The sequence below is a fragment of the Rattus rattus genome, chromosome 4 (genome assembly GCF_011064425.1).
Source record: "Rattus rattus isolate New Zealand chromosome 4, Rrattus_CSIRO_v1, whole genome shotgun sequence".
Classification (NCBI taxonomy): Eukaryota; Metazoa; Chordata; class Mammalia; order Rodentia; family Muridae; genus Rattus; species Rattus rattus.
In genome coordinates this window covers 54,324,227-54,340,796 of record NC_046157.1, presented here as the reverse complement: position 1 = coordinate 54,340,796, position 16,570 = coordinate 54,324,227, and the positions used below count along the sequence as shown (strand labels likewise).

Sequence of the window (16,570 nt, the reverse complement as noted above, 5' to 3'; positions counted from 1 at the left end):
AACAATGGTCTTATAGTGCAGCTCAGGCTGGCCTGAAACATACGATCCTCCTGTGTCATGCACTCAAATGCTATGTTATGTGTTGACACCATACCCAATTAAGCACACAATTCTAGAAATGTTACCAATGGGCCCCCTGACATATCCCCACAGACTCTCTACAAGGATTATAATGGGAGTGAGTTTCACCCCTAGTTTAGATTCATAGCAAAGTGAACCTACAGTATTCCTGTAACTCTCTGGTGTGCTATACATGCTTTTGTTGCATAGTGTAAACCCAACACAACCTACATAAGGAACAGAAGGCTCTCTGTAGTATCTGATCACCACAGCATGCAGGAAAGACTAGCAAAGTGCTGTGTCACTAGGAAGTTTCTTTAGAGAGTCAATGTCACTAAATTAGTTTAATTAAAATACCTATTATTATTAGATTGTGATATCATGTTTACGCACTTGTAAATCAAAAGCAACTCAAGGTAGTTGGCCCTCCACAGTGCTCACTGGAACTGCTGCTCTCCTTAGCAGATTCTGTAGTCACAGCAGTGCTCAGAAGTACAAGGTCAATCCAAGAAAATGCCCATACCTGATGCTGCATGCTATCCTGCTGCATTGCCATCATTCGAGGTTGAAACTGGTCCATATTTTGATGCTGTGTGTACGCTGGCTGCTGCATGCCATCTCCAGGGTACCCACTAAAATGAGGTGAGCACTCATTACTCATTAAAGAACTGAATGCCCTAAGTCACATCTACAGAGCAGAATAACACTCTGGACTAACAGGCAATCAACAAATTTAGTACAATGCAAAAACCACATTTTAAAATGTCTAACTCTGATAAGGACACTATTCCCAATAGAAATTTCTTTAATATAATTTTATAAAACAGAGACTGCACTGCACTGTGTTTTAATCCCAAGTGTTGCTGAGATTATGCTTTGCAACTGTTACTATCAGGCTCAGGAAGCACTCACAACGGTGCCTGTGGAGGAGGGGGAGAGGTAGCAGAGGACGCAGGCACAGCAGGAGCAACAGCAGGTGTGGCTGCGGCGGGCACAGAAGGCGCGGCCGTGGCGAGGGCTGTGGTGGCTACGGCTACAGCATCCTCTTTCTTCGAGTCTTCCACAGCTTCAGGCTCATCATCATAATCGAATCTGTCAAGCAGCTTCTGTAACGTGCACGGAAATGTTCCACTTTAAAACAGACGGAGCCACTAACAAGAAACTACAGAAATAACACGTTTGCACCAGCCATACCCCTGCCATACATTCAGTATACACAATTTCTTTTTCTCCTGCATGTTCTGGGGGGTCTTGGTCCAAAGATAGACAATTTTGACAAAGTGCCAGGTTAGAAAAAAAACAAAAAAACAAAAAACAAGTTTAAATTCTATTTCCCTTTTCCAATTATAAAAGTAGTGGGTTTTTTTTCCTGATCTGCTTATATCATAGTAAATTTATCAGTACACTTATCTAAAATATCCAACTTGCTTAGACTGACCTTCCAGTGCACATGTTAACTGGTGTATGCTTTCAGGCAGCTGCAGTGCAGACTTTTACCCTATCCCTATAAACACATACGCCTGTGTTATAATCAAAGAAAAAAATTACAGTGTAGGACAGGGCCAAGAGTCTCTTCAGCTGTTTTACTATAAAGTTTCTTTCTCAAAACTTCATAGCTCACACCAATTTTCCCAAACTTTTCTTTTTTTTTCTTTTTTTTTTTCTTTTTTTTTTTTTTTTTCCGGAGCTGGGAACCGAACCCAGGGCCTTGTGCTTGCTAGGCAAGCGCTCTACCACTGAGTTAAATCCCCAACCCCCAAACTTTTTTTTTTTTTTTTTTCGAGCTGGGGACCTAACCCAGGGCCTTGCGCTAGGCAAGTGCTCTACCACTGAGCTAAATCCCAACCCCCCCCAACTTTTTCTTAAACAACAACAACAAAAAAAAAACAAAAAACCTAATCTGCATAATCTGTAAGTTCATAGAACTAGAGCAGTAATTTTAAAATAAGACTTATTGGGCCAGTGCAATGGGCCAGCAAGTAAGCTACCTGTCTTGTAAGCCTTGAGTTCATCCTTAGCACTGAGCGAAGGTGGAAGGGGAAAAAGAAGACTACTCAAAACGTTCTGACATTGGGCTGGAGAGATGGCTCAGCGGTTAAGAGCACCCGACTGCTCTTCCAGAGGTCATGAGTTCAATTCCCAGCTACCACATGGTGGCTCGCAACCATCTGTAAAGAGATCTGATACCCTCTTCTGGTGTATCTGAAGACAGCTACAGTGTACTTATATATAATAAATGAATAAATCTTTAAAAAAAAAAATGTTCTGGCCTCCATGTGTACCGCCCCATATGTAAATCACTCCCATCATAACTTTAAAAAGAATTAAGCTTATTTTAAAAAGGGAATGTAATATACTGAACAGTTACTATGGCTTCTTCTAAAGAGATTATACATTTTGTAATCATAATAAAACATGTTATATAGATCTGATTTCATACTCTACATAGAAAAGGCTCAGGAGATCCAGCTAACTTTTCTCTCCAGCTATGCCTAAGCACATTGGTTTCCACTTCAGTTCCTAACTCACGTTTCTTGAGCTGTTCTGCCTGGAAACTCTAGGGTACATTATGAACGGATTTCTAAGTCACAAAAGGAAGGGGCTTCCTTAGACAACACACTACAAAGAACGACACAAAGTGTAAAGAGTGTTTGGTGACATAGCAAAACTCTTCGTTTTTTTTTCCCCTGAAACAGGATTTCTCTGTGTAACAGCCTAGGCTATCCTGCAACTCTCTTTGTAGACTGAGCTGGCCTCGAACTCAGAGCTGCCAGCCTCTGCCTCCCAAATACTGGGATTAAAGATGTATGTCACCACCACACATGGTAGCAAACTTCTTTATCAAAGAGCAGTTGGTATTTTCTGAATAGAATCTGTATTTCGGGTACTATGCAGATATACTAGTTTATCTTATGGTACTAAAGAGATACATTTTTTCAATTTTAATATTCATACATACTGATCTGAAAAAAGATTTGAAACAATTTTAAAACTCTCCAGTTTTAGAGGAAATGGAAGGTGTAGAAAGATCTGAATAAAAGTGTTCCCAGTGTCTAGCTTAAAACAGGCTTTATTGAATGGAGAGCACAGCACACAGCATGCGCATCCACACCATCGCCCTCACATAATCTTTCTTTTTTGCAAACAATTCCTTCAGGTAAAACCACTGCCGTGGGGGCTGGAGAGATGGCTCAGCGGTTAAGAGCACTGTCTGCTCTTCCAGAGGTCCTGAGTTCAATTCCCAGCAACCACATGGTGGCTCACAACCATCTGTAATGAAATCTAGTGCCCTCTTCTGGCCTGCAGGCACATACATGCAGGCAGAAAGCTGTATGATGTATATATACATAATATATAAATTAATGAAAAAAATGTTAGTTTAAAAAAAAAAAGGGGTGGGGGTTGGGGATTTAGCTCAGTGGTAGAGCGCTTGCCTAGCAAGCGAAAGGCCCTGGGTTCGGTCCCCAGCTCCGGAAAAAAAAAAAAAACCACTGCCGTATGCAAGAAGAAAAGCAACAGCAACAGATGGTGCAGAAAATGACAAACAGTACTACCCAGAGATTCCAAAGACTAGAAACCCAAGTATGAATGAAATAAAAAGTCCCAAAGTCTACACAAAGAAAACCATTTACTGAAGTAAATGAACATTCTGTAGGAGAGACTCTCAGTACATCTGAAAGCTAAAGGGAGGCATTTATGGTACTGTCTACTCAACAAGTACATTGTGATGGCTGACTTTGTGTTAACTTGGATATCTAATATAGGCACCAGTTGCTAAGTCCAACCAAAAAAAGACATTACTGCAATTACTGTAGAGGTAAAATATTTTAAATCACGTCAATAGACCAGGAACGCAGCAGATCGCCCTGTCAAGTAAGTGGGCCCCGGACATCTGGACATGATCTTTCCCAAGAACTGTTTCCTCAAGAAGGGCTTCCGGGGAACACAGCACAGAACCTGCCCCAGTTTCTAGCCTGCTGTCCTTTGAGATGTTCTCAGGAAGGTCTACATTGCTAACGCTATATGGACTTAGAGCCTGCTCATGTACCTGAAAAAAACCTTAAATTTGCTAATTTCTATACGAACACAAACTAATTCTTTAAGAAAATCTCATTAGCTGCAAAGATGTCTTAGCAGTTGAGAGTACTGACTGCTCTTAGAGAGGACCCAATTCAGTTCCCAGCACCCATATATGATGGTTCAAAAAGCATCTTTATCTCCAGTTCCAGAGAATTTGAAGCCTTTTCTGATGTCCACAGGAACCAGGCACTCACATGATTTATGTATATACACCCAGGTAAAACATTCATACATATAAAATAAATCTAAGAAAAATCTTCCCTTCCATTTATCTACCTGACCACAGATACCACTTGTGGTTTATTTGCAAAACCCATACCTAAGGCCAACAGCACAACGAAGCCTGAAAAAGAAGAAAGTCAAGCAGAGGTACATTTGGAAATAAGTGTGCCCTCTTATTTATGTCCTGGGTGCTCAGGTATCTGCATATGCTAAGATTTTTTAGTTCAATCCCCAGCACCAGATACATGTTACTTCAACCATCAAGATGCAAAAATAAACATTGGCATGACAAAGCGCTGGCCAAAAACCAACCAACCAAGCACTAAACATGAACACAAGTAAGACATCATAGTAAATTAAAAAAAAAAAAAAGGGTAAATTAGCTATTTTAATAAGTAAAATAAATATATACACTTAGCAAAACCTTAAACCATACTGTAAAAGACTCCACTCCAGAAGGAATAGAGACAAATATAATGCACAAACAGATTTCCAAATGATAACAAGGGATTTATATTCACCTGTACACGGAACCAGACCTGCGCACACACATTCAAACGTACCTTTTCAAAGCAGCCTACTTTATAACTCTGTATTGTTTCTCCCTACAAACACAAATTCAGGAAGGGTGTGTGTGTGTGTGTGTGTGTGTGTGTGTGTGTGTTCACCAGCTCTAGGCTGGGTATGTTCATTAACTGTCTTTGGTCTTTCTCTGGGTCATAAACTTGGCTAGACCGTATGACAGCAAACTCCACACAGCACTGGGAATGTGACCGCAGTCATTATGCTTACTACAATGCAAGCACGTCCTAGCTATACCACCTGTCTAGCCCCTGCGAGGTTCCCCCCCCCTCAAAAATTTAACCCAATCTTTCTTAAAGTCAGTAGTAACTCATTAATCACTAAGATAAAATAATGAAAACTGGAATTCACCTACCACATAATTACTTAGTACTGGTGATAAAGTGCCCCCCCCCCCCCGGAGCTGGGGACTAAACCCAGGGCTGTGTGCTTGCTAGGCAAGCGCTCTACCACTGAGCTAAATCCCCAACCCCGGTGATAAAGTTTTTATCTTATATTAGACAGAATCATAAATTTTAGAGACCATGATATTAAGCAAGTCATTTAATGCTATGATTTTCAAATATATATATTTTCTATTTTTTTACGTGAAACCAGAACAAGAACTTTTAGACAACCATAACCGTAACAAAACCATAAGAGACAGAAGCACCGTGTGGTGTAACCCTGCAGACACACAGCCAGGCACACCTTCAGTACAGCTAGTATGTTTTACTGTCAGTTGCTCCCCCGCAGGCTCATGCTTAACACTGGTCCCCAGCTGGTGGTGTGACTGTTTTTCTTTTTTCTTTCTTTTTTTTTTTTTTTGGGGGGGGGGTGGAGAAAATTTGTGTAGTTAGTTGTAAGAAAGCCACCAGGGGAATAGTTCTCAAAGCTTCACCTGGTCCAGGTCCTTTTCCTTCCCCTTAAAAACTGAAGAGATTCATCTGCCACTTGGTCCTGCTGCAGCCAAGGATTCAACTCTCTGACACCAAGAATCAAAATAGATCTTCCCACTTTCAATTTGCTCTCTTGGGTATTTGGTCACAGTCACACAGAAACAGAATTTCTAAGGATGGCAAGGCCCACTGAGTAAACGGAAAGATGCTGAAGTCCTCCTAGGACTCACGTCACAGACATGGTAACTATGTCTTCACAGCAACAGCAAACGTCTATCAGTAGCAATAGATAAGCTCAGATGCCTTGCCTACTGTAATCTTAATAACCGTTCAAGCTGGGTGCACACAGACCTAACAGAAGATCACGCAGACGCACAGGCCCGCAGTCCATTACTTCTGGAGAAGACACAAGACAGACACTAAGGACCAGTGGGAGGGGTGGGCGAGGGGGCTAGTGAGCAATATCCTTTTGCTCACTTTTCTTTATTCTGTAAACGTTTTATATCGAGCCTGTATCACACACCAGGAAAAATAAACATTTTGATGTTGAGGAGAAAAAAAAAATCACCAAACCACAAACAAAAGAACAACCCAGGGAAGCTACAGAGAGAAGTCTCACAAGCTGCTCGGGTAAGACAGACAGTGGGGGATGTGAGAGAGGCGTACCTTGTCAAATGCAGTTTTGTGCTCGGGTGGCTGTGTAGGAGCTGTCTTTAACTGAGCTGTGATAGCCTGAACCTGAGCCATCACAGCACCGTCAAGGGCGGGAGACTGTGGTTTTGGAGGCTGTGGCTGTTGAAAAGTCTGAAGGATCTGCTGAAGCTTAAAGAACGGAGAACGGATAAACCACAGGCACAGCAACATCATCAACGTTAATTTACTGAAAAGAGAGTCTTCAGAATGACTAGGAGCAGCGCAGGCCTAAGTAACGGGGAAGCACCCAGCCTTGACTAATATAACACATTATATGTGAGTGAACACATTACAGTGTACATTGCTTATGGTCAGAATGTATGTGACCATCCCAACGATACAAACAAGGCTCAACGAGGAGAAAACACACTGAATTATGACAGTAGGTTTTCTAGAAATACAGCAAAGTTCACTCCATATCATCTTGAATCAATCAGCAGTACTAGAATTGTTAGCAACAACACCTGCCACTCCAACAGCTCTCAAGTTCTCAAAGAGGTCTTCTCTATGCTCACATTTCCTCGGCAGCCCTGACTCCAAACATGAGCTCACTGGTAAAGGCTACTCTGATGGAGAAAACATTTCTCAGGTGGAGATACATATGAATTCAGGATGCATGGAAACAAGAGGAACGGCATCTAGCTCTGCCAGCATCGGGTCACCAAGCAGCTTACCTGCTGGCCTTGAGTTGTCTGAAACAGTTGAGCCACGGCAGCAAAGGCATCGGAGCTGGGCAGCTGTGGGACAGCAGGCATGGAGTTTGTGGGAGCTTGTGGAAGTTCAGAAGAGACTTTTACTGGGGGTGGAGGTGAGCCTGAAAAAAGCAAAGGGTATCGCATACTTCTTCCCCTTTAAAATGCCTTTTGAGTTTTGCTGCTCAAACAAAATTCTGCCTAGTTTAACATACAGCAAGATGGATCGATTGTGGTTACCGAAGACTTATACTATATGAGAAATGACAAAGGGCATATTCCCATCTGAAGTAAACTCCAGGAAGAAAAACTGTACCTTCCAAATGCAAATCAATTCTTCCAAGGGAATTTCTACCAGCGAAGAAACAAAACCTTTCACATACAGAAACTATTCTTCTGTTTGTTTGCTTGCTTTTGTTAAGTGCTGACAAGTTATCCTCCCTCCCTCCCTCTCATCTGAATCCACACCCTTTGAAAACAAACAGGCAGCTAAAGAACAATACAAGAAAATATGGTAAGACAAAAGCAAACAAACTGGAACAGGACCACACAGACAGACACACAGACAGAAGGCAGACAGAGGCAGTGCACTTGCAGGAGCTTCTGTCACTGTACCTTCATTGTTGGTGACATTTTCTGCTCCTGGAGCAGCGTTGCTGGTTCCTGCTGCCATGTCCAAAAGCGGCTGAATGATTTCAATTTTGAACACTCCGTTTTTTTGCCAAAGATTTAGCACACGAACTATTTTACTCTGTTATATGTAAGAAAATGAACATACAATAAATATTTATAGAAATAATGTATCCTATCTGATTTTAAAGAGAATTACTGTTTCATAAGGGAGAAAATCCATCAGAATTATCACCCAGTTAAACTCTAATCTTTCCTCAGTGATACAATCCAATGAAGGAACATAAACAGAACACATACCTGGCAAATAAAGAGAAGGTGAACACTTTAAGAGCCATTTCTAAACACACACACACAGACTTGCAATACCCACAATGCCCCTCTTAAAGCAAAGTGTCTCTATTCTCATTACTGAGTATTGTATCTAAGATTCTGTTCTGGAAGTCAGAAGAGATGATCTAAACTGTCAAGGGGCAACTGGTGGCCTTTCACAGCTAAGGAGAGGGCTGGTTAACTGTTCCCACCTACACCTACATATTGCCTGCATAGGAACTGGCCTTCTCCTTAGGGTTTCCCTTAAACCTAACACAGGAACAAGAAGAAACAGCATTATTCTCTCTTCGTTTGAACAAACCAAGTTTCCTAAGAATTCAGAGAAACTAAAGCAGCAGGTTACATTAGTGTTAGTAATTTTTTACTGTGAATTCCCACCCAGTTAGAGTACAGGTAACATATCTTTCATGTTCTTTCTGTGAAACCGTGTGTGTGCGCGTGTGCGTGCACATTGCAGTCTTATTGTAGATTAATCACTTACACACAGGTATGTTGGGGAAGAACAACTCTGGGTCTTCCACAGTAGGCAAAAACCTGATGAATATTTTCCCTCAGACAGAGCTGCTCACTGTCTTGTTTCCGTAGCGGCCTTCGCTTGCTGTTATTAGCAATCTACCCGCTAAGTGCTGAGATCAAAGGCATGTGTCTCCATGCCCACTAGCAGTAAGTTCTCTAAAGTAAGATAATGTTTCCTGAACAAACCTTTTTAGTTTCTTTTAACTGCAGGATATTTAACATGCAATGCATCTTCTCTAGAAATTCTTAGTGTACAAAGATACATAGCTGTTCGCTTTAGCAGAAGCTTTATACCCACTGAGAAGTTACTCCTCACACCCTACTTGTCAGCAGGCTCTGCTCAGCTCAGGGTCTATGACTCTGGTTCCTTCTACAATTTAACATTATAAAAGTCCTTGTGTAGAGGCCTAGTGAATGCACCATTTCACACAGAAGCAAGAATAGGAAATGACCACAGCAGAAAAAAACTGAACTTAAAACTCAAGAATTCAGTAATGAAGATATTACCCAGTAACATGACAAGCTTCAAACAACATGAACTTAAGCATATAAAAAGAAAGTAAGCTCAACAAAAACACAAACTGTTAAGTTATTAACCATACCTTATCTTCAGATGGACAAAGATATAAATACTGGAATGTAGCAGTTATATTCTTAGAGAATCTTGGCCCAAAAACATCTTTATCAGTTCCAAACTGGTGCCGAGACTGTCTGACGATGGAGTCAATGACGTACAGGCCCGGAACCTTGTACTCCGGCTTACACTGCAGGGGAGGAGACAAGCTTAGTGCAGGAAAGTGAAATCAGTAGTGCACACCTCCAACCCCTGTATGGCAGGGGTAAAGGCGGGTGGGGCTCTGTGAGCCCGACCTAGTCTGGTCTACTTAGTGAGTTCCTGGCCATCAGGGCTACACCATAAAACCATCTCGGGAACTGGAAAAAGAAAAGGAAAAAAGCCCTGAACACATCTGACACCACTATTCACACACACTAAGCTCACAGTTGGACACATCTGCTGTGCACTGTGCAGAAGATGCTTACATGCTCCAGCTGTCTGTCTATCTGGCTGTCAGGTCTTTCAACAGTGACATTCTTTGCTACTTCAAAGTCCCAGGACTTTGTTTCCCCAGATCCTGGACTTCACCTCCAAAACTTTCCAGAGCTACTTTACCAACCCACTTTCCTACAATTAATTCAGTTATTCTGAGTCTGGAATAACTTTTTGAAGCTACTAAAACATACTTTTAATTAAACATGCTAGTTCTGTTAAAATTTGTACCAGAGAAATAAAAAGAGGAAGGTTCATTTGGGTCTACAAATCTGACAGAGGAAACAATCAACCAAGCATTAGAAAAACGGGAATTTATGTAGGAAAAGACATAGCCCTTCATGAAAGGTAATCAATTCAGGAACAAAAATAAAGCCTTATTTGATGTAAGGATTTATGTAAAGAGAATAACATGAATGTACATCTCCCTTTGAGGTCAGCCACTAGAGTATTTTTTTTTCCTTTTTCTTTTCTTTTTTTCGGAGCTGGGGACCGAACCCAGGGCCTCTACCCTCTACCACTGAGCCAAATCCCCAACCCTAGAGTATTTTCAATACAAAGTAAAAAGTTGGAGAGAGAAATGTATGTTGGCTAAATAAGCCATGATAACAACCACACAGAGGGTTATTTTGCAGAAGTTTACAACGCACGTAGTAGGAAAGGCAAGTCAGCAGCCAGTACTGTATCCACTTTTCTTACAGATGCACATGCATCAGCTAAACACAAGTGGACAGAGATGGACATACTGAGATAACTGGAGGCGGAGGCACACGTAAACTTCCATGTTTCCCATTTACTTGCCTTCCCATTCATTTGCCCTTTGATCTGCTATAGAAGCTTCTAACTGATATAAACACCTACTATCTACTTCTTGGCAAAAAGGATTAAGACTTTGACGACTGTGGAAGTGATGGCACACACCTTTATTCCCAGCATTCAACAGGCAGAAGCAGGTGGATCTCTGAGTCCCAGGCTAGCCTGGTCTACAGAGTTCGTTCTAGGACAGCCAGGGCTACACAGAGAAACCCTGTCTCAAAACAACAAAACCAAAACCAAACAAACAAAAACCCTAAGACCATTATCAGTTCTGACCTGAAAAGACATGCTAAACACACACACGCGCGCACACACACACACACACACACACACACACCCCACACACACACTTAAGACAACACACAGGTAAAAATGATGGTAACAGAGAAAAGTCAGGAAAAATAAAAGGTAACGTCATCTGAAAATCTCACCTGAAAATTAAATGTCAACAGAGTGGATGGGCAGAGTATAGAACCGGCAGGCCTCTTGGGGCTAGGAATAAACACTATTCTCAGGACTAGAATAGTGCTAAGCTCCAACCTTCTTGCCAATACTCAATGAATGGTAGAAATATGGGAAAATACCTTTTAAAACTTCTAAATGCTTAAAATAATTCAATAAATATTTTTAAAAACATTTATCATGGGCTGGAGAGACGGCTTAGCAGTTACTGTTCTTCCAGGGGTCCTGAGTTCCATTCCCAGCAACCATACTATAGCTCACAAACGTCTGTAATGGGATCCAATGTCCTCTTCTGTGTGTCTGAAGATGGTGACAGTGTACTCATACATGAAATAAATAAATCTTAAGAACAAAAGATTTATCATAAATATATTGAGTGGTTTGTCAGGGTGTGTGTGTATACATACATACATACATACATACATACATATACATACATACCATGTGCATATCTGGTGCCCACAGAGCCCAAAGAAGGCATAGGACTTTCTGAAACTGACATTCTGGAAGTGTTAGGAGCCCACGTGGGTGGTAGGAATGGAACCCAGGTCTTTTGGAAGAGACTCCAGTGCTCTTACCTGGTTGAGCCATGGCTCCAACCCCACTAACTATGTTTTCTAGAGTGGTTTTTAGAAGCATGCATTCAAATTTCAATTCACATATATAAATGTGTATCATAAACATGATGCAATAATGAAATCGTTACCTTTTTGATGAACTTTTCTACTATTTGAACAACATGCTTATAAAGCTGGAAAAAAAAAACATAAAATTAGTCAGTTTATACATGTCTGTATTTTCCACAATTCAAAACCCTGAAATGTCCAACTTAAAAGAATTAGCAATTATCCCAAAGAGCCTCAAAACAAGACTACACACTCCTTCATCAATCTTCATGTATCAAGGTATGAGGTTATTTCACTAGGGACAGAAACAGAGCCAAAACTAAGTAATACTATTTCTTTTTTTGTTCTTTTTTTTTTTTTTCTTTTTTTTCGGAGCTCGAACCCAGGGCCTTGCGCTTCCTAGGCAAGCGCTCTACCACTGAGCTAAATCCCCAACCCCGTAATACTATTTCTTAACTGTGCCATTCACTCAAATGTGAGCTTGGGTAACATAGCCCAAGTCTTGACTTCCCCCTTCCCCCCAAGCTGGTTTATAAGGATTGAAATATGGCAAAGTGCTGTGAATAGATGTCACAATGCAAATGCACAGTAGTACCAAAAACCTTCAGCAAAACTTAATTCACAAGATAAATTCTGATGTTTAACAAACTTAAAAAAAAAATTCAAAGCAGAGCTGGCAAGATGGCTCAGTGGGTAAGGATGTTTGTTACAGAAAGCTGGCAAACTAAGCTAGATCCCAGGTAAAGGTGGAAGAGAACTTTCAAGGTGGTTTTCTAACCTCCACGTGCGTACCACCTCATGCCCTACCTCTGCCACCAATAATTAACTAAACAATTAAAAGTATTCCTAAATTAAATATTTTTCTTACCTTAATAGCTTTAATAGCAGCTTTAGTAATAAGAATCATCTTGGCTCTAGAGATGGGTGGTTTCATATCCATAAGTGAGAAGAGCTTAAAAACAAGAAACAAAAATAACTCACAAACTCAATTCGGAGGTCAATTCCCACTGTTTTACAAAGACGTTTCTACCTATTAGCCAAGCGAACAGCAAACATCTGTAACTACGATGTGTCAATCCGGCTGTGTATCCAATGTCACTAACAACTCTACAGTCTGTCTGCATCATCACTTAGGAAGGTCACAGCAAAGAAAGAAATGTATGAATGCAGAGGCAAAAGCATTAAAAAAAAAAAAAAGCTATAGATTTTCAGTTCCAAATCTTTCTGAGATGTTGGAGAACTTCCATAACCCTAAGGTTCATTCAGATAAACATGTAAAACGTTTAACAATAAATTTAAAATGCCTTGTAAAGTTCCAACTATCTATGATGCTAGTGTGAGAATTTAAAATTTCTTTTCTTTTTTTTTTGGAGCTAGGGACCGAACTCAGGGTCTTGCGCACTCTACCGCTGAGCTAAATCCCCAACCCTAAAATTTCTTTTCTTAAAACCTAGCCCACCTCTGAGAATCAGAACTCAGTTTAGTACATTGTTCTAGCAATCAGGGAACCCCATGACCACACACACAATATTCTCTACTCCAAAGACTAAACACAACTAAGGCAATAATAATCAGAACTAGAAGGGTTACAAGCACAAACTCCTGAGATTAAGTACAGGTTTTTAAGGTCTGGGGAGGTCAGTGCTAGTGTGGCAGCCCATGCCCTTAATTCCCTTGGTACTTGGAGGCAGGGGTAGGCAGATCTCTGTGAGCTCCAAAGCAGCCAAGGATAGAGTCCCTGCCCCAAAACAAGAACACCCAGGGAGGTGGTTCAGGGGCACAGGACTGAGTTTGATCCCTAGAAGACACATAGAAAGTGGTGTGTGGTTGCTTGTCCTTGTAATCTCAGAGCTGGGAGAAGTAAACTAAAGTACATGACACTTGAGCTTGAACTTTCTCTACACACACACACACACACACACACACACACACACACACACACACACACACACACACACACACGGTTCTCCTTGAGAATGACTCTAAATGGAAAAGTAGAAAAGCTGTAGTGATGGGTGAAGCTATGTAAATCAATGAACAAATTTAACTACATCAACTTAAAATCCATAGACTCATAAACACACAACACCGTTTACTATCGTCTCCATCTCTATTTTTAGACGAAGGGCTTCAGAATAGTCAATGCATGGCTCAAGAGTATATTTTATTGAAGCCTAAGCTAGTATTTGTCTAATGCCAAGATTGTACATAGTGATTTCAATAGTAGGTAAGTCGGGGTTGGGGATTTGGCTCAGTGGTAGAGCGCTTGCCTAGGAGGCATAAGGCCCTGGGTTCGGTCCCCAGCTCCGAAAAAAAGAAAAGAAAAAAAAAAATAGTAGGCAAGTCATTTCTTTTAAAGTCCAATGAGGGGGTTGGGGATTTAGCTCAGTGGTAGAGCGTTTGCTTAGCAAGCGCAAGGCCCTGGTTCGGTCCCCAGCTCCGAAAAAAAAAAGTCCAATGAGCATACAAGATGTTACTGCCTCCAAGTAAAAAGAAACTGTCATAATCATTTTAAAAATTAAAGCATAGGCTCTCACACAGCAACCGTCAATATTCAGGCAAAAGATTAACAAGAGATGAATAAGGTAGCAAGGTGACTTCATCACCTCTAAGATTTGCTTTCAAAAAAAAAAAAAAAAAAAAAAAGTGCTAAAAGGGAACCTAGAGCCTACTGAAGCTAGGGATACAAAAAAAGTCCAATACAGCAGAGGAAAGAGCTGCACTACAGAGTACCAGAGCCAAGTGACACCCTAAAACCCAGAAAGGCACATATAGCCTTTTCAAACACTCCAAGGCTAATCAGAGCGCAAACAGACCCTCGTCTTCTCATTGAGTAAATTACCAGGGTATAACAGACACGACAGTTTTGTTTATTACATTTGTCTATGTTGTGTATGATGTGAGCACAGGTGTGAGCATGTCACAGTGCACACGTGGAGGGCAGAAGACACCTCTCGGGAGTCAGTTTTCTCTTTCTATTCTGGATTCCAGGGATCCAGCTGCTGTAAATACCTTTACCCACTGAGCCACCCTGTAGAGCCCATGAATTTTCCCATGGGTGACTCCAAAGACCAATTGGTTAGGTTTTCATGTAAGTAGAAATGTCTTCGGGGGTTAATTTTTCACTCAAAAGCTCAGCAAACAGCATACTCTGCATGTAGAGAAGCAGCAGAATCATTTTAAAGCTTTTTATTTAGAGACGGGGTCTGTGTATCCTGGCTGTGCCTGACTCAGGAGTAGACCAGGCAGGTCTATTCAGAGACTGGTCTGCCTCTGCCTCTCAGGTCTGGGATTCAGAGTGCGTGCGACCATGCCTAGCTTATGCTTCAGAACTGTACGTAAGTAACACAGGTTTCCAGGACACCCGAGCCTCTCTTTAAACAACCTTGACTCTCCTTGACCAACTCTTCTTAACTCTTCAACTTGTGAATTTGTACTTGATGCAATTTGAGAAAAACACTTTAGGAAAATGTGAAATTTAGAGATTTTAAACATTTTCTAAAGCTGATAGCTACCAATATCTTACTGACTTGTCAAAGAAACTCTGTGCTCTCTAGAGCACTGGCTCCCTTAGATACAAACCTACCTTCATGGAAACGCCTCCCTGGTAACCATGTGCTCTGACACCCATCATCTGGGGAGAAACACCAGGAGCCCTTGTCAGGTAGACATGTTTTCATGTTACATACGAGTGTACTAAGGTACAAGTTGCTAGCTATGTTAACATCCCAGCCCTAAATTACTACAATACTGTGTGTGTGTATTTGTGGAAAGCAGACATCAACTTCAATTGGCTTGCTTAAGGAGATGCTCACCTTAAAAAACAAAACTAAACAAAAGCCTGATCATTACCACCACCTCCACCTCCACTTCCACCTCCACCTCCACCACCAAGCTAAACCCTGGACAGCGACCCAGGGGGTGGGGGGGTGGGGTGGGTGGCGGCTATCTGTTCAATTCTGAGCTTACAATTACATGCTAGCAGGTCTGGCTTTTTAAATAAATCCTGAGGATTCAACTCAGGTCCCTCCCTGCAAATACTTTACTAACTGAGCTATGTCCTCAGTCCTTATTGTCAATGTTTTGATGGGTAAATGGTCGTACAATTTAATGTCTGCAATACAGTGGCAGGAAGAAAAGGTGAGAGACTTTGGCTGGAACAAGAGGAAGGCCGCTGGGATGGGCCTGTGGAGGCTGCACCTGACCCCTACCCTTGCTCCACTGTGGCGTGACATGTCCAAGTGACAAGGATAGCAAAGCACTACAGAAGTGCTGGAAAAGCTGCTCAGTGCAGGGCACTTGCTTCACGTGTAGTACACAGCAAGACCCAGAAGCTTGCCCATGGTGTTCAGGGTCAGAGGGAGGGCTACTGGTTTAATGTGAAATGATACATGAGATCTCTGGTTTTGAGGTCTCAGCTCTGTGAGCTCAGCAGCGCTCAATAGCCAGCCTTCTGTTGTATACAGCAAGAGTCTACATTCTAAGCACAGACTCATACAAGCCTCCCTAGGCTTGTTGCCCCCATTGCAACTGCTTCTCAATTTGCTCCCAGGTCTCTAAAAACAATACTGTATTACTTACTGTCCTATGAATTATTAATTATGCTTCCAAATGGAATTATCTAAAAGAGCCCATAATAGTTGTGATTTTTTTTCTTTTCCTGCGCTCTATGCCTACCCTTCCTCATATGGACCAACCCTAACTATTTCCTTAAGATCAATTATGCTAAGACCATGACAGCAGCTCTAAGAGAAGCTCTAAGAGTTTACAAGTTTAAGGCTAGCATGGGCAACTTGTGAGAGTTTGTCTCAAAATAGAAAGTAAAAAGAAGTGACACATATACTGTTCATCAGTTTTGTATTTATGAATAGCTTCCCTCATTCTAAAGTAAATAATTTACTATTTAGTCCTTCCCCCACTCATCTAGAGCCA

The 16,570-nt window shown here is 41.4% G+C and overlaps 1 protein-coding gene across 1 annotated transcript in view; it reads right to left on the bottom strand.

Annotated features, from left to right (window-relative positions):
- Scaf4 (SR-related CTD associated factor 4) overlaps positions 1 to 16,570 on the bottom strand; it is a 55,959-nt gene that overhangs the window by 23,073 nt on the left and 16,316 nt on the right. The window contains exons 2-9 of the mRNA XM_032900459.1: positions 12,507 to 12,590; positions 11,719 to 11,763; positions 9,289 to 9,450; positions 7,823 to 7,958; positions 7,190 to 7,329; positions 6,489 to 6,644; positions 973 to 1,166; positions 584 to 692 (exon numbers count right to left, since the gene is read on the bottom strand). Of these exons, the coding sequence (XP_032756350.1) occupies positions 584 to 692; positions 973 to 1,166; positions 6,489 to 6,644; positions 7,190 to 7,329; positions 7,823 to 7,958; positions 9,289 to 9,450; positions 11,719 to 11,763; positions 12,507 to 12,590 (1,026 nt within the window). The remainder of the gene's footprint in view (positions 1 to 583; positions 693 to 972; positions 1,167 to 6,488; positions 6,645 to 7,189; positions 7,330 to 7,822; positions 7,959 to 9,288; positions 9,451 to 11,718; positions 11,764 to 12,506; positions 12,591 to 16,570) is intronic.